General features: G+C 39.5%; 1 protein-coding gene and 1 long non-coding RNA gene across 3 annotated transcripts; one reads left to right on the top strand and one right to left on the bottom strand.

The window, feature by feature from the left end:
- Positions 1-19: 19 nt before the first annotated feature.
- Positions 20-11,919, top strand: LOC133636163 (uncharacterized). 2 transcript variants are annotated; one of them, XR_009822182.1, is made up of 5 exons: positions 20-119; positions 8,457-8,555; positions 11,116-11,257; positions 11,342-11,409; positions 11,521-11,919. It is a non-coding gene; the product is annotated as an uncharacterized LOC133636163 (long non-coding RNA). The 2 variants fall into 2 exon arrangements; XR_009822183.1 differs by having other exon boundaries at positions 11,342-11,471; positions 11,760-11,919.
- Positions 7,374-22,280, bottom strand: LOC133636160 (ammonium transporter Rh type A-like). Its single transcript, XM_062029891.1, has 10 exons — positions 21,970-22,280; positions 15,431-15,614; positions 12,654-12,804; positions 12,096-12,243; positions 11,730-11,896; positions 11,515-11,652; positions 11,323-11,444; positions 11,177-11,250; positions 8,667-8,740; positions 7,374-8,534 (listed from the first exon to the last, which is right to left on the bottom strand). The coding sequence occupies exons 1-10, from the start codon at positions 22,145-22,147 to the stop codon at positions 8,460-8,462; spliced, it is 1,311 nt and encodes a 436-aa protein (XP_061885875.1). The 5' UTR covers positions 22,148-22,280; the 3' UTR covers positions 7,374-8,459.
- Positions 22,281-23,802: the final 1,522 nt, after the last annotated feature.

Below are 23,802 nucleotides of genomic sequence, written 5' to 3'. Positions count from 1 at the left end.
GAAGTTTGTTCGCTTGTTAAATGTTGGCGCCAAACCAACGCGGAAGTACGCTGCTGCCTCACGCTTTAACATAAACTGGTAAATTATTAACGCTCAAAGTTGGTGGTTTCACGAAGAAGGTAATGTTTCTTTGACTTGTTTGTTTTTTGTTAACACATTTGAGTATTTCCATGGAAACGTGTGGGGGATAAACGCGATAATGCTACTTAATTAGGCTGACCATATTGTGAAACCCCAAAAAGAGGACACATATATGCGTGCCAAGGCCGGGACTAGGTGAACATTTGCCAATGATACTCGATTTGCTTTATAAATAATATATTTATTTAAATAAAGCATTTTTTATCCTCTGTTGACAGCAGTGTTGGCGCTAGGAATTTTCAAAATGGGGTCACACAGTAAATTTTTGGGGTACCACTTTTTTGTAAGCGTTTTGAAAAAAAAAAAGATAAACGTATGCATTATCCTGTTATATCTCACATTCTATATTGTGTTTTGGAAAAAGGTTGTCATAAACGTTACTTAATTCATAAAAAAAAGAAAAAACAAATGTGTATACTAGGGGTGTGGGAAAAAATCGATTCGAATTCGAATCGCGATTCTTACGTTGTGCGAATCAGAATCGATTCTCATTTTTTAAAAAATAGATATATTTTTTTTAATTTTAATTTTTTTAATAAATTAATCAATCCAACAAAACAATACACAGCAATACCATAACAATGCAATCCAATTCCAAAACCAAACCCGACCCAGCAACAATCAGAACTGCAATAAACAGAGCAATTGAGAGGAGACACAAACACAACACAGAACAAACCAAAAGTAGTGAAACAAAAATGAATATTATCAATAACAGTATCAATATTAGTTACAATTTCAACATAGCAGTGATTAAAAGTCCCTCATTGACATTATCATTAGACATTTATTAAAAGAAAAAGAACAATAGTGTCACAGTGGCTTACACTTACATCGCATCTCATAAGCTTGACAACACACTGTCCAATATTTTCACAAAGATAAAATAAGTCATATTTTTGGTTCATCTAATAGTTAAAACAAATTTACATTATTGCAATCAGTTGATAAAACATTGTCCTTTACAATTATAAAAGCTTTTTACAAAAATCTACTACTCTGCTTGCATGTCAGCAGACTGGGGTAGATCCTGCTGAAATCCTATGTATTGAATGAATAGAGAATCCTTTTGAATCGGGAAAAAAATTGTTTTTGATTCGAGAATCGTGTTGAATTGATAAAAAAATCGATTTTGAATCTAATCGTGACCCCAAGAATCGATATTGAATCGAATCGTGGGACACCCAAAGATTCACAGCCCTAGTTATACATATGTAAATGTATTCAGTTATAAACATTCATTCACTTTCTTCTTTCCTTCATGGATCTAAACTTTACCGCTGCTGGTAGTTTTTTCTATGTTTTTATTTAATAATGTGTAGGTGTATTTATTTCGGTATAAAAGTGTAAAAAGTGTTCTGCTTGGGTCACGAAATGATGATAATGGTGTGCCAGGGCATACATACATTTTATATTTAACACTTAAATCCCTGGAGTCTACATCAACTTCAGATCTATCCCTCATTTCAAAATGTTTTAGGTTTTTTTTTATGTTGTTTTTTTGTTTGTTTGTTTTCCGCCCTTTTTTGTCAAACAAAACTATGTTTTTAATGGCAAACACACAAAATTTGCAAAATCTTCCACCAAAAATATTTTTCAAAGTGGAATATTTGATGTGATGTAATCGGAACCTTGGATAGGTCAATAAATCATAATAACATTGATTTTGATTCAATATTATGTTTTGAGCAATGACAGTTTGAAAGAAAAAAAAACAGCTTTGTTTTATTAGTCAACATTGCAACTTTTTCTAAATTACATTTCACCTTTAATCTTTTTATTTTTATTTTAATAGTATTTTTAGAATGTGCCGTGGGCCTTTAAAACATTAGCTGTGGGCCGCAAATGGCCTCCGGGGCACACTTTTGACACCCCTGCTATAGATAATAAAAAATTCAATCTGATAAATCTATGGATAAAAAGCAGAGCCAGGCGACGCATGCGCGTTTATCATAACTCTCTCGTTCTCTCTGTCTCTGCGTGCGCACACCTTCACAATTTGTTTTGTTTTTAACCCCTTCTTAACCCTGAACGTACATTGAAAATACACACAACCCTAACTCAAAATGCCGGACATTTGAGGCATTTAAGAAACTCAGCCCGGACAGCTCCGCAAAAGAGGACATGTCTGGTGAAAAGAGGACGTATGGTCATTCCATCCATCCATCCATCTTCTTCCGCTTATCCGAGGTCGGGTCGCGGGGGCAGCAGCTTAAGCAGGGAAGCCCAGACTTCCCTCTCCCCAGCCACTTCGTCCAGCTCCTCCCGGGGGATCCCGAGGCGTTCCCAGGCCAGCCGGGAGACATAGTCTTCCCAACGTGTCCTGGGTCTTCCCCGTGGCCTCCTACCGGTCGGACGTGCCCTAAACACCTCCCTAGAGAGGCGTTCGGGTGGCATCCTGACCAGATGCCCGAACCACCTCATCTGGCTCCTCTCGATGTGGAGGAGCAGCGGCTTTACTTTGAGCTCCCCCCGGATGGCAGAGCTTCTCACCCTATCTCTAAGGGAGAGCCCCGCCACCCGGCGGAGGAACCCACCAACACGACGTATGGTCAGTCTAACTTAATAGTGTTGGCCACATAGACATCTTCTAAGGGTACGCAGCATGGAGCGCTACTGCCTACTGGCACTGACGAGTCGCGGGGCCGCCATCTTAGAGTGGTGATCCGCTCCACTCAGTGCAATTCATTTGGCAGGAGCAATGAACTGTCAGCGCATTTAAATCATCTTACCTCACTGAATACCACTGATTTCCACGCGTTTTTTTGTCATACGTGTAGCTATGATAAAGGACACATGTTTTATTATTCATAGTTTGCTTAACAGTAATATAATATTCTTATATGCTATAAGTGACCAGGCGTCCAAGATCAAAACTGGGAATATAATCCCAGAGAAGGGGGAAAAAAACGGTCAGCTATTTTTAAATTCAAGAAACAATATGATTAGGTTATATATACATGCGTATATCCTACATAAACAAGATATCTATATATCTTAGGGACCTATAGACTGTATCTGTGTTGCTGCAGCAGCAGAGAGTTTATTCTGTCTTGACACTTTGTATTACATTCTTCCCTTAAATGATAATGTTTACAGTGATTGTTTTATATGTATTTTTTATGTATGTCGCTTTGGATAAAAGCGTCTGCCAAAAACTTAAACATACATAAACACCTCAAAGTCTTTATATCAGCTAAAAACACCAATCTGTTTCACTGGATTCAAAATAAAACCTAAATTCTGTCTTACCCAACAAATGTTAGTATTTTAATATTGTTACTTGAAGACTTATTCCTGGTTACAATTATACTGTTATTAAAGTATTGTCTTATACTTTGCCTAAAATGAGAATGCATCATAATCAGTGGCGGCTGGTGAATTTTGTTTTAGGTGGGGCTGAAAGTTTGTAAACCAAACCCCTGTAGGGAGGTCATCCTCCCCCAGAAGATTTCTTTGTGATTTTTTTAGCTAACATATATTACACCCCTCTCTGCCCTCCCACCACCACAATCTGGACTGTGGTCCTAACTTTTACCCCTGTTGGCTTTTACAATCTTTATCTTCAGCATTTATTTCAACTTTGTTATTCAAGTATGACATTTTTAAATGTAATTAATTTCACTGACAAGCAATTATATTATGGTCATACTCTTGTTTGCTAGCGGCTACGATTTCAGTACTATTGAAGATCTTTGCTCCTTCTCAACTCGGTGGTAATATTCTTTTCACAAAATACAACCAATAGTACGTTAATGTTAAATCTTACTTGTGAAAAGTAATCCTCCAATTCCTATTTTCAACAGTCTCCTCATTTGAGCAGGAAAACGCAGAACACCATCTTTGTTTTCTACCTGTCAACTGTCAGTTTAGGCTGCTCGCCGGCTCCTCGTCGCCACTTCAAGATGGCGGCCGAATTTCTCGCGTCACAGCAGCCAATGCTGTGTCTACTTATAAGATGTCTATGGTGTTGGCCAGATGAAGCCTCACATGGAAATTTCTTGAAGCTTCAATGCCTGCTTCGGCACAAGACTCCACCTGCTGGTCAAATGTATAATTACAAATAGCTGCATCTAACCACATACTTAAAAAGTTAAAGTACCCGTGATTGTCACACACACACTAGGTGTGGCGAAATTATTCTCTGCATTTGACCCATCACCCTTGATCACCCCCTGGGAGGTGAGGGGAGCATTGAGCAGCAGCGGTGGCCGCGCCCGGGAATAATTTTTGGTGATTTAACCCCCAATTCCCACCTTTGATGCCGAGTGCCGAGCAGGGAGGTAATGGCTCACAATTTTATAGTCTTTGGTATGACTCGGCCGGGGTTTGAACTCACGACCTAATAGACTTAGACTTAGACTTCCTTTTTATTGTCCTTCAAATTTGAACTTTACAGTACGGATAAGAACGAAATTTCGCTGCATTAGCTCATGGTAGTGGAGGATAAAAGAGCAATAAGGTGCAGATATAAATAAATAGATTACTGTACAGATAAATATATTGCACTTTTACATATGTATCCACGTTTATGGATGTATGTTATATTGTCTTTTTATTCCAGCGAGTTAATCAATTTTTGGGGGGAATTGAGGGGATTATTGTGATGCGTTCAAGAGTCTTACGGCCTGAGGAAAGAAGCTGTTACAGAACCTGGAGGTTCTGCTACGGAGGCTGCGGAACCTCTTTCTAGAGTCCAGCAGTGAAAACAGTCCTTGGTGGGGGTGGGAGGAGTCTCTGCAGATTTTCTGAGCCCTGGTCAGGCAGCGGCTTTTTGCGATCTCCTATCCAGGAGATCGCAAATGTCTGATGCATTGAAATGTTAAGTCTATTATGACTTTTGGAAACAACATCCATCCATCCATTTTCTACCGCTTGTCCCTTTCGGGGTCGCGGGGGGTGCTGGAGCCTATCTCAGCTGCATTCGGGCGGTAGGCAATGACTCACAATAATTTCTGGACAAATGGGTTCGCCAGGTATGTTAACAAAGAATAATAAAATATGTTTTACGTGTTATATATATATATATATATATATATATATATATATATATATATATATATATATATATATATATATATATATATATATATATATATATATATATATATATATATATATATATATATATATATATATATATATATATATATATATATATATATATATATGTGTGTGTGTGTGTATATATATGTGTGTGTGTGTGTATATATATGTGTGTGTGTGTATATATATATGTGTGTGTGTATATATATATATATATATATATATATATATATATATATATATATATATATATATATATATATATATATATATATATATATATATATATATATATATATATATATGTGTGTTTGTATTTTGCCAACATGGTACAATCATCATAGGGCAGGACTGGAAATCTCATGTCAAAAAATATACAACATAAAGTAGCAAGAAACACGTCAATAATGAATAAAGCAAAACATGTTCTGGACCAAAAATCACTACATATTCTCTACTGCTCGCTAGTGTTACCATATCTGAGTTATTATGCAGAAATATGGGTAAATAACTACAAAAGTACACTTCATTCATTAACGGTGTTACAAAAAAGATCAGTTAGAATAATACATAATGTCGGATATAGAGAACATACAAACGCTTTATTCATTGAATCAAAAATACTGAAATTCCACGACATAGTGAATTTGCAAACAGCTAAAATTATACACAAAGCAAACTATAATCTGCTACCCAAGAATATACAATAATTCTTCTCAACAAAAGAGGAGAAATATAATCTTAGAGAAAAATTTAATTTAAAACATTTGTACACACTTAAGACCTTCAGTATATCAGTATGTGGGATTAAATGATGGAATGGATTAAGCAAATAAATCAAACAATGTATTAATATGATCCACTTCAAGAAACTTTTCAAACTTAAAGTGTTTTCAAAGTACAAAGAAGAAGAACCATGATAAACATTCTGAATTTATTTCATCCATCCATTCATTTTCAAGATAATCTTACTCATCTCACCATATGAAGTATAACTTACTTCACCAATTATTATTTATTTATTTTTATTGTTATTACTTATGGAGTATATTGTGAATAAATTGAGAACAGGAAGCAAACAAAAGTTTTAGCAACTGCTATGTGCTATGCTATGAAAAGGGGTAGGATTAAATAAGCTCTGCTTCTTCCTACTCCTTTTGAACATGTTGAATAGAGAAACTGGAAATTGTGATGTATCATGTTGTATGCATGCATGTTCCAAATAAACTAAAACTCAAACTTGTTTTTTTGTTAATATATTTGCGTCTTTCCATGGAAACGTGTGCTTTTGTATGGGGGATAAACACAAGAATGCTACTAAATAGTGATGGTCAGATGAAGCCTCATGAGGCATTGAACCGCTTGAGCCAATTGCTTCGAGAATTTCTGGAAGCTTCAATACATGCTTCGGCACAAGACTCCACCTGCTGGTTAAATGTATAATTACAAACAGCTGCATCTTGACCACATAATGTGTGATGCATTGAAATGTTGCGTCTATTATGGCTCTTGGAAAAGACAATGAATCACAATAAATATTTGACAAATGGTTTCGCTAGGTATATTAACAAAGTATAATAAAACATGTTTTATGTGTTATATATGTACATACACTATATGTATTTGGCCACCTGCCTTGACTCACATATGAACTTGAAGTGCCATCCCATTCCTAACTCATAGGGTTCAATATGATGTCAGTCATCCTCTGCCGAGCTCTAGACAGCACCGACACTCAACAACAACACATCATTTGCAGACTATAATTAATGGTTTGCAAAAAATATTTTTAACCCAAATAGGTGAAATGACATAATCTCCCACGGCACACCAGACTGTATCTCACGGCACGCTAGTGTGCTGCGGCACAGTGGTTGAAAAACACTGCAGTAGAGGTCCAGTCTCCAAGGTGAATGTATATTATTAGTTCATAAAACTACTGTAGTAGTTTGAACTACATTCTATTGTATTGTTTTTATAGAATATTTTCTTAAATAAATTTTGTTTTTTTCGTTTTAAAATACATGTTAAAATTATGCTGTTTTTGATTAATTTAGTGTTTTGAGTAAGGAGATCTGTCACAGAACCAATTAGGTTCGTAAATTGAGGTATTACTGTGTGTGAAATGGTTCCCATGTCTGAGGCAGATAAGTTGATGATGACATCACAAAACACAGACATTTGGCTAATGATGTACAAAACATATTTATTATGGCAGTAACAGTACATTTTGTATATAAAAAATAATGCACATTAAAAGGCCAAAAACAAGTGATAAACTCTAAATCGTCAGTTTCATCTCACCCTGCAGCCCTGTTGTTATTTGAAGAGTAATACAATTAAATACTCATTATACTGTAGTAGCTTTATCATGTAACAGAGATTTAAATGTTGTAAAAAAAGACAACCAACCACCCCCTAAAAAGGTAGCATTGTGTATGAATATCATGCATATTATTTCTTGCTGTGTAATGAATATTCTGTCATTTGAGAAAATAAACATCCAGTACCGGTTACTTTTTACACCACAGGGCGAACATCAAACTGACTTTGTCAAACCATGAAAATGTGAAATAGTATGTACATAAAAGAGTACATTTGATGTAACATAACAATAGTCTACGTGTACACAGACACATGTTGGTTCATTACAGGAACATTCCAAAGGTAAGGGTGAGGTAACATGAAGCCCTTTTCCGTCCCTATTCTCATCAATTTTGTGACTGTGAAATAAGTATTTTGAAAGCTAAAATACACATTATACTAATATTGTATGTTAAAAAAAACATGCTTCTATGCTTGTTTAAGTAAATATCGAAAAGGCTTACAGCTGTGTTCCAGCATTGATTTATTAATTAATCATGCTGATTTCAGTGTAAAAAATGTTTTAATTCTATATGGAGTTTTAGGGAAGACTGTTTTCCTATTTGAATAATCTTTTTTATAACAGTCGTCAATTGTCTGTGGCTGGAGCGTTACTTCCAATGGCTGACCTCATGTTCTTTCGACTAAATACTTCAGACTGCATCAACAGCGCCTCTGCTGGTTGCAGGCGAGTTGTGCACTCTATTTCACCTCATTTAAAAAAAATACTTACCGGTAGTTTACCAGCAATTTGTCTATTATTATACCCATCTGTCTTTATTCAATACAATGATGATGTTAAATTCAGTGAGTTCTACGGCTTTTTTTTCTGAACTTTCAACTGAACGTTGATGAAAACGCATTGTGGAGCAGTAATGTTCCCCTGTGCATATTTCTGTTTCCAGGTTTTAAACCTCTGCTTTGTTCTTGGAGTGATCTGCATGAGCCAGACTCTCCTCGTTGTCCTCTTCCTCTGCAGGGACCTGGGACAACAGCAAAATCCGGTAAATGTTATATTGGTTAGAATTTGAAAGAACAGAGGAAATATGATTAGTTTCATCATGTTGAAATATGTCTTACAGCTACCCTTTTTAAAATTGAGCAGGATTTCTTACCTCCCAGTAAATAGAGTCATCGAAGCAGTTTTGGTCTGGAGGTTGTCCCCAGATAGGCAACTTCATTATTAAACCTTGAGCAAGAAAATGCATTTTCAGTCACACTGGGTGTTTTGTCTTTTTGAGTATTCATACAGGCAATAAAAGTACTATCAAAATTATGTCTCTATCATGCTAACAGTTAGCATGTGTCACGTACAAAGTTGTATGACTCTAAGGCAGGAGTGTCAAACTCATTTTAGCTCAGGGGCCACATGGAGGAAAATCTATTCCCAAGTGGGCCAGACTGGTAAAATCATGTCAGGATAACTTAAAAATAAAGACAACTTCAAATGGTTTAAAAAAATAGAACAAGCTAGGGGTGTACCGGTACAGGTATTTGTATTGAACCGTTTCGGTACGGGGGTTCCGGTTCAGTTCGGAGGTGTACCGAACGAGTTTCCACACGGACATATTAAGTAGCGTAACGCTCGTTGTGTAAACAATGCACAACGAGGCACAACACACGCCATGCTAGCAGCTAACGGGCTACGATAGACTGACCATACGTCCTCTTTTCACCGGACATGTCCTCTTTTGCGGAGCTGTCAGGGCGGAGTTTCTTAAGTGCCTCAAATGTCATTTTGAGTTAGGGTTGCATGTATTTTCAATGTACGTTCAGGGCTAAGAAGGGGTTAAAAACAAAACAAATTGTGCACGCAGCAGCATTGGTGAGGGAGGGGCAGAGACAGAGAGAGCGAGAGAGTTATGATAAACGCGCATGCGTCGCCAGACTCTGCTATTTATCCATAGATTTATCAGATTTAATTTTTTTATTATCTATAGCAGGGGTGTCAAAAGTGTGCCCCGGAGGCCATTTGCGGCCCACAGCTAATGTTTTAAAGGCCCACGGCACATTCTAAAAATACTATTAAAATAAAAAAAAACATAACAAAAGTGAAATAAAAAAGCTTAAAGGTTAAAGTTGCAATGTTGACTAATAAAACAAAGCTGTTTTTTTTTCTTTCAAACTGTCATTGCTCAAAACATAATATTGAATCAAAATCAATGTTATTATGAATTATTGACCTATCCAAGGTTCCCATTACTTCACATCAAATATTCCACTAAGAAAAATATTTTTGGTGGAAGATTTTGCAAATTTGGTAAATAAATAATCCCAAAATTTATATTTTGTTGTTTTCTTACTGTACCGAAAATGAACCGAACCATGACCTCTAAACCGAGGTACGTACCGAACCGACATTTTTGTGTACCGTTACACCCCTAGAATAAGCACAATCTGAAAACATACAAATCATAATGTTGTTGTTTTTTTTACACTTACATGTTGCTGTTCATAGTAGTCTATTTTCTTTAGTTGTGATTTATAATTTCTGAATAAATGATGTGATAATGTTCATCGGTCAAGTAGGTGTGAGTCTGGCAGAGTTTTAAAAGGCTCTCATTGGTGTAAAATTTTAATCTAGCAAAAGATGTAATAAATAGTAATATGAAAATCAAATTACAGGATGTTATTAATGTCATTTATTAATTTTCCTCAACTGATGTACTAACATCATGTGGTTTATTCTGTACTTATGTAGCATCATCTACAACAAAATTTGTGAATTTGGACTCATTTCATAAATCACACATGAAGTTAGTAGGGGATATATATATTATTTCAGCATATTTATGTGCGCCCAGATAATGTGTCCCCAGTCCGCCCCCTCTGAAGTCATGCGCACTCCTGCGGCAGGGGATACAAAGAATTGCTCTGGCGACATCCAGTGGACACATTTAGAAGAGCAGTTTCTTTCATTCAAAAATTTCAGCTAATTTTTATACTTACCAAAATCATTTCGTGGGCCGGATAAAACCTATTCGCTGGCCGTACGTTTGACACCCCTGCTCTAAGGTGTACGGCGGCAAAATTGGCTAAAAAAGTTAACACGCTAACGTTAGCATGCTAAAATTAACATGCTAACAGTTAGAATGCGTCAAATACCAAGTGCTATGACTCTGACGTGGGCCGCTAAAGAACACATTTTATTTAGTGTAATTCACCAAATCCCCACAAGGTAGAGCAACAACACAAGACAACTTTAAAATTGCGTTAATTTATAAAACATTTGCTGTAAAAATGTTATACCTGTAAATTCTACAATTTATTTTTATTTTTTTATTTTTACGAAAAAGAACACTAGATCAGTACATTTGAGTAGTTTGCGACTAATGGAGTCACAATACTATTAATAGTTTTTATTTGTGTGTACAGTCTGAATACCATTGCCAACTATTGGCTGGCATGCATATTACAGAATCAATGTCATTTGTTGTGTGATTGGGTTTTTCAGCGGGTTGTTTTGGTCCAATGGAATACATTGCAAGTGGCAATTTTTAAAACATTTTCAAACTGTATAATTTTTGATGAATCGTTTGCAACGGATCTCATTCTACTGTACAGGTGGTATCACCGACAAATTAGCAGATAAGTGCATAAGGTGCCATCTGTCATCTCCACCCACCTGTAATAGCCCCTCCAACCAGAGCAAACCCAAGGGATGAAGCCAAGGCGGCGGCTTGCATGGCGGCGTTCCCGCTAAAAGGTGAGCAGGCCACATGTGAGCTTAAATTAAACACGGCAATATTTCAAAGTTCTGTTGACACCTACTTTTCTTTTTTACCCAAAGCCACAGCCACAATACCAGCCAAGCCTCCCAGGATGCCCGGCATGCCGTGCAGATTGTGGACACCACAGGTATCCTGGATGCCCAGATTAGATGCCAGAATAGGCTGCAGAGAAAAGTCACTTCAATATGAGTATGTGTGTTGTTTGGTATGCAGTTGTTTTCCTTCAACTCACTGTTAGGTACTTGAAGCCCACTGTGGAAACAATGCCGGCCACAAACCCAATCAGCATCGCCCCGAATGGCCCAATGTTCATATCGGCACACGTGCCCACGGCGACGCCACCAGCAAGTGTGGCGTTCTGAATGTGCACCTGTAGGATTAAAAGATGACAGAACATTTATAAAACACACATTTTAGGCTTTACCGTGTCAGGAATAGTTGCCCGACCATGTCTAGTTTTCCTTTGTGCTCCACCAGGCTGGAGACGGCGTAAGCAGAAAGCACGCAGGCGGCCAGGGAGAGGTAGGTGTTGATGACCGCTGTGAGCTGGGTGAAGCCTGGTTCGGCAATGGCTGAGTTAAAACTGGGCCAGAACATCCAGAGGAACACAGTCCCTGTGAAGAAGATGACTCAGTAAATTCACAGCAAGTAGCAGAATTTATTATTCGGAGGTCTGTTGGTTTTACAAACACTGGTATGCTGATACCCTTGAGCAACTACTCCTCAGCATCCTTGTTGAGTGTTGAAGCTGCCTACACATTTGTGTCCACTAGATGGCATTGGAAAGTTGGATTCAATTGCATAGTCTCTTACCAATCATAGCAAACATATCAGAGTGGTAGACAGATCCGTCATTCTCGTGGCCGTTTCTCAGACCCGGCCTGTAAAGCATCCGAGCCACGGCCAAACCAAAATAGGCCCCGTAGGCGTGGATGATCATTGAGGCCCCAACGTCGTTGGCCTGTTAAAAGAACAGACAATTGTGTTCTAAACGTTATCGTCATTTTTTTCTCTTAACTAGTTGTTTGTAATTCACATCAGAAATTACTTGTAAAAAGTGTTCTTTTATCTCTATCAAGCACTAGAACAGATGATAGGATGGGTTGTATTGTTTTGTTTTTTGCCAGATTATGTAAAAATTACACAACTGATATTGATTAAACTTAAGATTCAGATGCAATTAGAATTAAAAGCCATTCACTTCCATTGACTGCCTTGTTCTTGTCAGAGTGCTGTGTGCTGATTGCAGAAAATAAAAACCACAACTTGGTCTATATTTCCAATGGTGTGGATGTACTTTTTCTAAATCGAAGGCATACAATAAATGTTTTTCTTGGTGGTTGTGTGCAGAATATGTCGAGGTTGACTCACCCCCATGATTTCTACCACCAGGTGCTCGTTTATGGAGAATATGCTAATCTCCAGGATGGTCATGATGAGCAGCTGAACGGGGCTGGTTTTACCCAGTACTGCTCCAAAGGAGATTAAGACGGTGGCTGTGCTGAAGTCTGCATTGATGATTCTTCAAGGAGAGGTGAGAAGGCAAGCCGTTAGGAACACAACTGGTGCACAAGAGTGAGAACAGTTTTAGAAAATTCTACAACAAGTTAGGCTGGAAAATTTGGAATTTTTTTAAAAATTCGCCCCCACCTAAACAAAAAAAGAGGCTTCACTACACATCTTGACAGAAAGAACATATAAGTCGTAATTAGACCAAAATATAAAAATGTGTTTCAACTTGTTTGACATTCTTAATTTTTATTTTATGATGTCCTGGCTGGTCAGTAGAAATGGCTATGGAGATAGTAGTTGACATCAGTATTAGTAAAACAATTTAAAAAAACAAACATTGCCTCTCAAGTCAATAGATTTTATGATAGCCATAGTATGAGGCCCCCTTCCCCATACAAACACATCATAGGACCAACATCCCAAAATGAACAAAAAAAAAAAGAATCATGATTTTTCCCTTTGGTAGTAGTGTCAAACTTTGCAGTTATGGCTGCCCTCAGGGGGATGCTTGTAACAGTGAATAACATATACATATACATGTTTAATGATTATCCTCATTATATTACACAATTGCCTATGCATTTGATTATTATACAGTTTTCTACTTACACAGTAAACATTTTTTTAGATTTTGCGGTAAAAAACTTGCTGTTCAGTCACCAAAATTTGACTGTAAATTTTTTTTTTTTTGGTTTGTTTTTTTACAGAATATTACTATAAATTAAAAAAAACAGCACCACAATAAAATTCTGCTGACTAAACTGCCATTTTTTTACCGAATAATCTATTGTTGTTTGTACAGTATCGTACTACAACCGGTACCACTATTTTTTTACGGCAAAATTCTGGCAACTGAGCTGCCAATTGTTTTTTGTTTTTACAGTAAATCAACAATTGTTGTTTTTATAGTGTATTACTATAATTGAAAAAACGGACTCACAATTTTTTTTACGTTAAAAGTCTGGCGACTGCAATTTTTCATTTTGTCATTTTTATAGTGTACACTTGGATGAAACTTGCTTTGAAATCATACGTCAAGCATACATTATTTATTTTTATTTTACCCCAAATGTAATGTACAATGATTTTTGATGCATTATTAGAGAATATTAAAGTTTTTACAGTACTTGTATTTTTTATGTCAAAATGGAAAGAACAAATACGTTTATTAAAGAAAAGATAAAAAACTATAATTATGCATATTATTGCTAGGCTTTCGCAGTCGAACCTCGGATTCAGGAAAAACAGTGCGGTTTTTGTCCTGGTCGTAGAACTGTGGACCAGCTCTATACCCTCGGCAGGGTCCTTGAGGGTGCATGGGAGTTTGCCCAACCAGTCTACATGTGCTTTGTGGACTTGGAGAAGGCATTTGACCGTGTCCCTCGGGAAGTCCTGTGGGGAGTGCTCAGAGAGTATGGGGTATCGGACTGTCTGATTGTGGCGGATCGCTCCCTGTACGATCAGTGTCAGAGCTTGGTCCGCATTGCCGGCAGTAGGTCGGACACGTTTCCAGTGAGGGTTGGACTCCGCCACGGCTGCCCTTTGTCACCGATTCTGTTCATAACTTTTATGGACAGAATTTGTAGGCGCAGTCAGGGCGTTGAGGGGATCCGGTTTGGTGGCTGCAGGATTAGGTCTCTGCTTTTTGCAGATGATGTGGTCCTGATGGCTTCACCTGGCCAGGATCTTCAGCTCTCACTGGATCGGTTCGCAGCCGAGTGTGAAGCGACTGAGGTGAGAATCAGCACCTCCAAGTCCGAGTCCATGGTTCTCGCCCGGAAAAGGGTGGAGTGCCATCTCCGGGTTGGGGAGGAGACCCTGCCCCAAGTGGAGGAGTTCAAGTACCTCGGAGTCTTGTTCACGAGTGGGGGAAGAGTGGATCGTGAGATGGACAGGCGGATCGGTGCGGCGTCTTCAGTAATGCGGACGCTGTATCGATCCGTTGTGGTGAAGAAGGAGCTGAGCCGGAAGGCAAAGCTCTCAATTTACCGATCGATCTACGTTCCCATCCTCAAATATGGTCATGAGCTTTGGGTTATGACCGAAAGGACAAGACCACGGGTACAAGCGGCCGAAATGAGTTTCCTCCGCCGGGTGGCGGGGCTCTCCCTAAGAGATATGGTGAGAAGCTCTGCCATCCGGGAGGAGCTCAAAGTAAAGACGCTGCTCCTCCTCATGGAAAGGAGCCAGATGAGGTGGTTCGGGCATCTGGTCAGGATGCCTCCCTAAGAAGACCCAGGACACATTGGGAAGACTATGTCTCCCGGCTGGCCTGGGAACACCTCGGGATCCCCCGGGAAGAGCTGGACGAAGTGGCTGGGGAGAGGGAAGTCTGGGCTTCCCTGTTTAAGCTGCTGCCCACGCGACCCGACCTCGGATAAGCGGAAGAAGATTGATGGATGGATGGCTTTCGCAGGCCATATAAAATTATGTGGCGGGCCAGATCCGGCACCCGAACCTTAAATTTGACACCTGCGTCCTATGAGTTTTCTGTGACAAACTAACCAGCAGTTTTGCAAATATACAGGGGTATATGAGGATAGATGGAAATTATTAAGAATTAATTTGATAAGTGTTCCAAAATGTTGCAACCCTAGATGCAAGTGCAGGAATAGCACTCGAGGCTCTGGTCTTACTTGAAGATGTTGACTTTAATCTTGCCATCATCCAGATGCCAGATACCCTGCATGAGGAGACCCCACTGCAGGCCGAAGGCGGCCAGTAGCAAGTTGATGCCCACGCTGCTGAAGCCGTATCTTTTCAGGAAAGTCATCAAGAAGCCGAAGCCGATGAATATCATGACGTGTACATCCTGGAACACTGGGGACATGACAGAGGGAGGAGGTTAGTGCTTTGTCACGCTAGACGCAATTTAGCCCCTGCAGATAACTCCTTGGTGGTACTGAAATTGAATTAGACGGAACACTTTGTTATGCAATGTGGTCAATTCAGCACAGGCCTCACGCTATTAATTTCCTGCTCACTCATTTAACCTGTGGAAATGATAACACACGGGCTGTTTTGTCTGGCGTGACCTGTTGACTTGAAAACCAATTCAATCATACCCAGTGGGATTCTGGGAAAAATGCTCCCGGTGTTCCAGTCGACTTCGCGGCTTTTCTATGACGACCATATGACAGGGTTTAGGCGGGGGGAAGGTATAGTGAAGAGAGTGTGTTTTTTAGGAGTGTACGTGTACATCTCCAATCTTAAAGAGGACCAGTAATTCTGGGATGATAGACTGGGTGCGTCCTCAGACAGGAAGTTGGTCGTTTAGTTGATGTGATGGACGCCGTCTATGGCAATTCCATCAGACTAGAAAGACAATGGGGGTAATTTCCTTGTAGCATAACATTCTTAATGGCAGCCAGTAAACAGGAATCCAGCACCTTTGTATGATGATTAGGTGAAAGGTGGTGATCATCAATGGTAGTCATGGTATTTTTTTAAGGTTCATTTTACAAACTACAAAACCGGAGACCTTTTATAAGCGACCAGACTTGACTACTATGTTTTCACAGTAATTAATAAGCTTCACCAATCAAATGGCACTGACTGCTTAAAATGGTTAAACTGGCATCTTGCCGCCTTTTATACAATGCGTGTGCAACAATTTCGCTTTAAACTCCATAGCACACCAGCTTTACAGATGCCATGTTTACTACTCAGTGGCCTAGTGGTTAGAGTGTCCGCCCTGAGATCGGTAGGGGCGGCGTGGCAAAGTTGGTAGAGTGGCCGTGCCAGCAATCGGAGGGTTGCTGGTTACTGGGGTTCAATCCCCACCTTCTACCATCCTAGTCACGTCCGTTGTGTCCTTGGGCAAGACACTTCACCCTTGCTCCTGATGGCTGCTGGTTAGCGCCTTGCATGGCAGCTCCCGCCATCAGTGTGTGAATGTGTGTGTGAACGGGTGAATGTGGAAATACTGTCAAAGCGCTTTGAGTACCTTGAAGGTAGAAAAGCGCTATACAAGTATAACCCATTTATCATTTATTTATTTGTGAGTTCAAACCCCGGCCGAGTCATACCAAAGACTATAAAAAAATGGGACCCATTACCTCCCTGCTTGGCACTCAGCATCAAGGGTTGGAATTGGGGGTTAAATCACCAAAATGATTCCCGGGCGCGGCACCGCTGCTGCCCACTGCTCCCCTCACCTCCCAGGGGGTGAACAAGGGGATGGGTCAAATGCAGAGGACAAATTTCACCACAACTAGAGTGTGTGTGACAATCATTGGTACTTTAACTTTAACTTTAACTTTACTAAGCATGGTAATCTGGACATCTACCCTGAACCATTGTAGGGTCCGATTTACAGAAAATGGCAAGGGTTCGTAAGGGTATTGCAGTGCAATCAACTGGCGGCCCAGGGGCCAATCCCAGCTGGGGAATGACACCATCCCGGCCCCTGAGTACAGTTCAAAACTTGGGAGACAAACATTTTTGCAGCAAATTCCTAAAGCACAAGAGTCCTGCTGTTGTATAGAGCAGTGTCTTTCAACCTTTTTTGAGCCAAGGCACATTTTTTGCGTTGAAAAAATCCAGAGGCACACCACCAGCAGAAATAATTAAAAAACGAAACTCAGTTGACGGTAAAAAGTCGTTGTCGCAATTGTTGGATATGAATTTCAACCATAACAAAGCATGCATCAATGTAGCTTTTGTCTCAAAGTAGGTGTACTGTCACCACCTGTCACATCACGCCGTAACTTATTTGGAGTTATTTGCTGTTTTCCTGTGTGTAGTGTTTTAGTTCTGGTCTTGCGCTCCTATTTAGGTAGCTTTTTCTCTTTTTGGTATTTTCCTGTAGCAGTTTCTTGTCTTCCTTTGAGCAATATTTCCCGCATCTACTTTGTTTTCGCAATCAAGAATATTTCAGTTGTTTTTATCCTTTTTTTTGGGGACATTGTTGATTGTCATGTCATGTTCGGATGTACATTGTGGACGCCGTCTTTGCTCCACAGTAAGTCTTTGCTGTCGTCTAGCATTCTGATTTTGTTTACTTTGTAGCCAGTTCAGTTTTAGTTTCGTTCTGCATAGCCATCCCTAAGCTTTAATGCTTTTTCTTAGGGGCACTCACTTTTTGTTTATTTTTGGTTTAAGCATTAGATACCTTTTTACCTGCACACTGCCTCCCGCTGTTTCCGACATCTACAAAGCAATTAGCTACCTGCTGCCACCTACTGATATGGAAGAGTATTACACAGAACTCTGCCGAGCTCTAGACAGCACCGACACTCAACAACAACACATAATTTGCAGACTAATTACTGGTTTGCAAAAAATATTTTTAACCCAAATAGGTGAAATTAGATCATCTCCCAGGGCACACCAGACTGTATCTCACGGCACACTAGTCACGGCACAGTGGTTGAAAAACACTGGTATAGAGGAACTTGAACCACTGTAAAGACATTGGCAGATCCTTGCAGTGACATTTTAACCCTGCTAGTAAACATAGAACACTAGTACCAAAATTGTGATTTACTAAACTCAGGCGTTCCTCAAGGCACCCGTTTAAGTCGTCTCCTTTTTCACAGTCCCATTTGTTTTTTTTCATTATGTGATTTATGTCACCACGTTGCTGCCTTAGCTTGTTTACGTCAGATGCAGTCAGTCATTTGTTCAACCTCTTTAGTTATACTAGTGGTGTTCCACAAGGTTCCATTTTAGGCCCTCTCTTTTTCATCATTTGGCCTATTCAACTGGTTACCCGTGAGTGCAGTTAAATCAACTTGTGAGACACTGCAGTAGATTCTTAAAAAACTAGAGTGCTGTCATCAAGATGACCTTTGAATTAAATGTCCACTGTAGGGGACACTGGTTTTCTGGAATATACAAAATAAGACTAGAGGCGGCGTGGCTCGGTTGGTAGAACGGCCGTTCCAGTGACTTTAGGGTTCCAGGTTTGATCCCCGCTTCCGCCATCCTAGTCACTGCCATTGTGTCCATGGGCAAGATACATTGCCCACCAGCTCCCAGTGCCACCCACACTGGTTTAAATGTAACTGATATAATGGCTTTTACTATGTAATATGTTGAGTCACTAGAGAATAGCACTGTATAAATTATAATTCACTTCCCTTCACTTCACTACTAGTAAAGTGGGAAGTTGTCACCTTAAAGGCCTACTGAAATGAAAGTTTCTTATTTAAACAAGGATAGCAGATCCATTCTATGTGTCATACTTGATCATTTCGCGATATTGCCATATTTTTGCTGAAAGGATTTAGTAGAGAACATCGACGATAAAGTTCGCAACTTTTGGTCGCTGATAAAAAAGCCTTGCCTGTACCGGAAGTAGCGTGACGTCACAGGTTGAAGGGCTCCTCACATTTGCACATTGTTTACACCAGCAGCGAGAGCGATTCAGATAGAAAAAAACGACGATTACCCCATTAATTTGAGCCAGGATGAAAGATTTGTGGATGAGGAAAGTGAGAGTGAAGGATTAGAGTGCAGTGCAGGACGTATCTTTTTTCGCTCTGACCGTAACTTAGGTACAAGGGCTCATTGGATTCTACACTCTCTCCTTTTTCTATTGTGGATCACGGATTTGTATTTTAAACCACCTCGGATACTATATCCTCTTGAAAATGAGAGTCGAGAACGCGAAATGGACATTCACAGTGACTTTTATCTCCACGACAATACATCGGTGAAGCACTTTAGCTACGGAGCTAACGTGATGGGATCGTGCTTAACTGCATATAGAAACAGAAGAAATAAGCCCCTGACTGGAAGGATACACAGAAGATTAACAATACTACCAAACCCTGGACCTGTAACCACACGGTTAATGCTGTGACGCCTGGCGAAGCCTAGCAATGCTGTTGCTAACGACGCTATTGAAGCTAACTTAGCTACGGGACCTCGACAGAGCTATGCTAAAAACATTAGCTCTCCACCTACGCCAGCCCTCATCTGCTCATCAACACCCGTGCTCACCTGCGTTCCAGCGATCGACGGCACGACGAAGGACTTCACCACGATGATCGGTGCGGTCGGCGGCCCGGAGACGAGTAAGTCAACCCAGACAGGTGAAGACAGTGGCGCGGCGGCGGACGGCGTTGTAGCTTTCGACGACACCCCGGCCGCCATCAGAGTTGGCAAGAAACATATATTTCCCCAGAGTTACGTACGTGACATGCACATAGCGGCACGCACGTACGGGCAAGCGATCAAATATTTGGAAGCCAAAGCTGAACTCACGGTAGCGCGTCTGCTATCCAACTAAAAGTCCTCCTGGTTGTGTTGCTGTAGCCAGCCGCTAATACACCGATCTCACCTACAGCTTTCTTCTTTGCTGTCTCCATTGTTAATTGAACAAATTGCAAAAGATTCACCAACACAGATGTCCAGAATACTGTGGAATTATGTGGTGAAAACAGACGACTTAAGCTGGCCACCGTGCTATTCCAAAATGTCTGCATCAACCCGTGACGTCACGCGCAAACGTCATCATACCAAGACGTTTTCAGCCGGAAGTTTCCCGGGAAATTTAAAATTGCACTTTATAAGTTAACCCGGCTGTATTGGCATGTGTTGCAATGTTAAGATTTCATCATTGATATATAAACTATCAGACTGCGTGGTCGCTAGTAGTGGCTTTCAGTAGGCCTTTAATCCGTAGCTTTCTGGAAAGGTGGCCCCCAAAACAATTTAGTTGAGTATCCCTCGTTTATTGTGTCACTTCTCCTGTGCGTTGTGTTGAAAGTAATTGTCACTATCCCCTAAATTATTTATAAAATCACACTTGATGCTGGATCTGATGATCTTTTTGGATGCTGTGTAAAAGCGCTTGCAGTTATGGCAGTATGTGTAAAAGGCTGAGGTGAATGAATGAATGAATGAGTGAGTGAATTTATGAGTGTTAATCCTGAGAGGTTCCATTTTCATTTACTGTAGTGCTGTTAAATGTGGTATCGTTCTTTAAAAAACAAACCAAATAGTACGAACGGTATCATTTGCCTTACACCTGCAGTGATGCATTGTGTGTAAAGTATTTGATGCTTTCGCTTCCATTTTGACACCCCATTTTTGTGGTGACTAAAGAACATGGTTTTAAACGGCGCGCTGAATATGAGGAGATAAAATTGGGACGCAGCCACAGTGTCTTCATCATGCCCAGACGTTAGGCAACGCTCACTAGGAGATACCCTTGGGGTGGAAATGTTTATGTGAAGGAGTGATGTTTGAAATAATTTTGCACCATAAAATATCCATAATTTGCCTTATGTACACACTGCACATATACGTAGACTTCCCAGTATCCAGTAACATGCATATTCCAAAACATGTAAATGTATTTAAAGCCTACGACCACAATCCTTAACATCCCTTGAAGGTAACTTTGGAATACCTTACTTTCCTCATTATCTTCATGACATCAATTACTGTCCACTCTGCACCCCTCAGGGGTTTTGATATGGTCATTCTGCAACAATATAGCAAAAAATGGCACTGTGCAAAAAACTATGCCATTTGAAGAAGCGATGAGCTTATCTCTGTAGGCCACACCTGCCACACCCAACTGTGATCAGGCACTTGAACGCAGCAGAAAACTGCAAGAAAGTTGCAGATGCGTATTCTTTATTTATATTAAAAATTTTCCATGATAGGATGCCACCCGACACATACTCTGGGGGTACTTTTTTGGATGATTAGACATGTGGGATGGAGGAGAGCATAACCCCCTTGACTCCTGTTACTGCCTTCAGTAACAACATTAACATTAAACTCACAATATTCCAACTGAAAAAAGAAACGTCTTTTGCCATCATAATTTAACCTAAAAAACTCGACAGCTTGTAAAGTTTGCAAGAGTTATTGTAATCACTTCGAAAGAAAGTTGCATCCATTCATTTAAGTTAGCTGGAAGCCAAACTGGTTAAATTGATGTCATATGAAAGAGATTTGACTCATGCTAAAATAATTTGTGTATCACAGGACCTTTTTTCAACAGCCTGAAAATATGACTCGTTATCATTGCATCTATAACAGCTCTGCAAATTCAACTCATGTTTAGGTACCAAATATGCTTTCAATAAAGGACTAAACATGTTATAATTGGAGCAGAATCAATACAAAAACACCAATCATATGTTTGACCTTTGGACTAATATAGATATCCCACTCAGCGCATCTTTTATACAGCAGCACCAGTCAGACTTACTAGGATAGAGCTCCATAGGCGATTTGTGTTCACTCGTGCCGTTGGAGTGCGTGCCATGGCCGTGACCTTTGCCGTCATCATACACCACAAAGACCGCAAACAGGATGATGGTGATAATCTCCAAAGCCAAGGCCACGATGGGGAACTTGAGCCTCATGTTGGTGGCGTACGCAGGCATCCTGAGACACTATAGTTATCTGTCTGTGGCGCTCGCACACACACACACACACATTCATGCAACAATGTGCGCTCACACACACATACGCACGAACACACACAGTAAGCCTGACTTACTAACAGTAAATTGAGGGAAGAAATTGACATCTGCTTTTAAACTGATGCAGGTTTTTGTTATGGCCAATGACAGAGCAGAAGTCTTGGGCCTGCATAATGAACACCCCCTCTTTTTGACCCCCCCTCCTGCACTTTGCCTTAAAGGGATGGGTTTCCTCTGTGGATGACTGAAGGGACAAAGCCAAACACTTGTTTAGTACACACTTTATACCCAGTTTAACTTCTTAGGCTTGAATTTGTCACTGTCAAAGTTTGTTGACTTATTTAAGAGGCAGGTTTGCATTGCACGAGTGTTCAGTTTCAGTTCAGTTTTTAAACCGTTTAACGCTGCAATGAAATAATGCAAACCTTTTTTTTTTGTAAAAATGTAAAGTAAAATAGCTGATAAAAGTTGCATTGTTGTGCTGAATGGCACCTTTTAGTGTTTTCTTCTTACTTTTGCTTCAACACGTACACCTTTTCAGTAAACATTTTTTTCTTTTCTACTAGGAAATTTTCCAATTTTTTTTTCTTTCTGCAAAATACATTGGCATTTGAAGCTGCAAGACTTTAAAAAAAAAAAAAAAAAGAAAAAAAGAAAGGAAATATATCCATATCATAAATAATACACTTTGGTTATGTAGACCCACAGAGAAAAATAGAACTAAAATGTTCATACATAATTATGCAGTGAATACAAATGGAACAACAAAAAAATTAGTCCACAAGGAACAATTAACTGTATAGCTTTTTTTAAAAAAACAATGTGACACACGACCTCTAAAATTAATAACCCAAGCAAATGTATTTAAATTAAAAGATAACGTAAATCAAGTAATAGACTTTGTTAAAGATGCGTCTTTATTTTACTTTTTTAAGTAGGGTTGGGTGGGCATTGCTATTCAACTGGCGGCCCGGAAATAGGGCCATATACCTGCCCCCGAGTTCAGTTCAAAATTTAAAAACACTGGGGTGCTCATTTTGTATTGAGGAACTTGGACGATTGTAAACAGTTTGGCAGATTCTTGCATTGACATTTTAACCGTACTAGCAAATATAGAACACTGGGGCCAAACTTAACCTTCATTTTTTTTCGTAATATGATTTATGTAACTAATGTGTAGCTGTTGTATGTTTACTTCAGATACAGTCAGTAGTAATTTGTTCAACTTTAGATATACTCATAGTGTTCCTCAAGGTTACATTTTAGGCCCTCTCTTTTTTTCTCGCAGGCTCTTTGACTGGTGACCTGCGAGTTCAGTTAAAAAAACTTGTGAGAAACTCCCATTTTTGCAGTAGATTTTAAAAACATTGGAGTGCTGTCATAAAGACGATCTTTGACTAGGTTTTTTGGAGAATGTCCGTAAACGCACAAAAAAAATTCTAAGTAGAGGATGTTGGTTCTCCAGAACAGTGTTTTTCAACCTTTTTCGAGGCAAGGCACAAAATCCCGATGCACACCACTAGCGGAAAACATAAAAAAATTAAACTCAGCAGCCAATATTGACAATAAAAAGTAGTTCTCGCAATTGTTGGATATAAATTCAAACCATAACCAAC

The sequence above is a fragment of the Entelurus aequoreus genome, linkage group LG20, assembly GCF_033978785.1.
Source record: "Entelurus aequoreus isolate RoL-2023_Sb linkage group LG20, RoL_Eaeq_v1.1, whole genome shotgun sequence".
Lineage (NCBI taxonomy): Eukaryota > Metazoa > Chordata > Actinopteri > Syngnathiformes > Syngnathidae > Entelurus > Entelurus aequoreus.
Note: the sequence above shows the minus strand (reverse complement) of the source record. Positions and strands in the feature narration are given on the sequence as shown.

Excerpts from the sequence above, each read along its gene's own strand:
- LOC133636160 (XM_062029891.1), bottom strand. The coding sequence starts at position 22,147 with ATGCCTGCGTACGCCACCAACATGAGGCTCAAGTTCCCCATCGTGGCC. Across the intron at positions 12,805-15,430 it reads ATTAAAGTCAACATCTTCAA|AATCATCAATGCAGACTTCA; the intron begins GTAAGACCAGAG and ends CTCTCCTTGAAG. Across the intron at positions 11,897-12,095 it reads TGATATGTTTGCTATGATTG|GGACTGTGTTCCTCTGGATG; the intron begins GTAAGAGACTAT and ends TCTTCTTCACAG.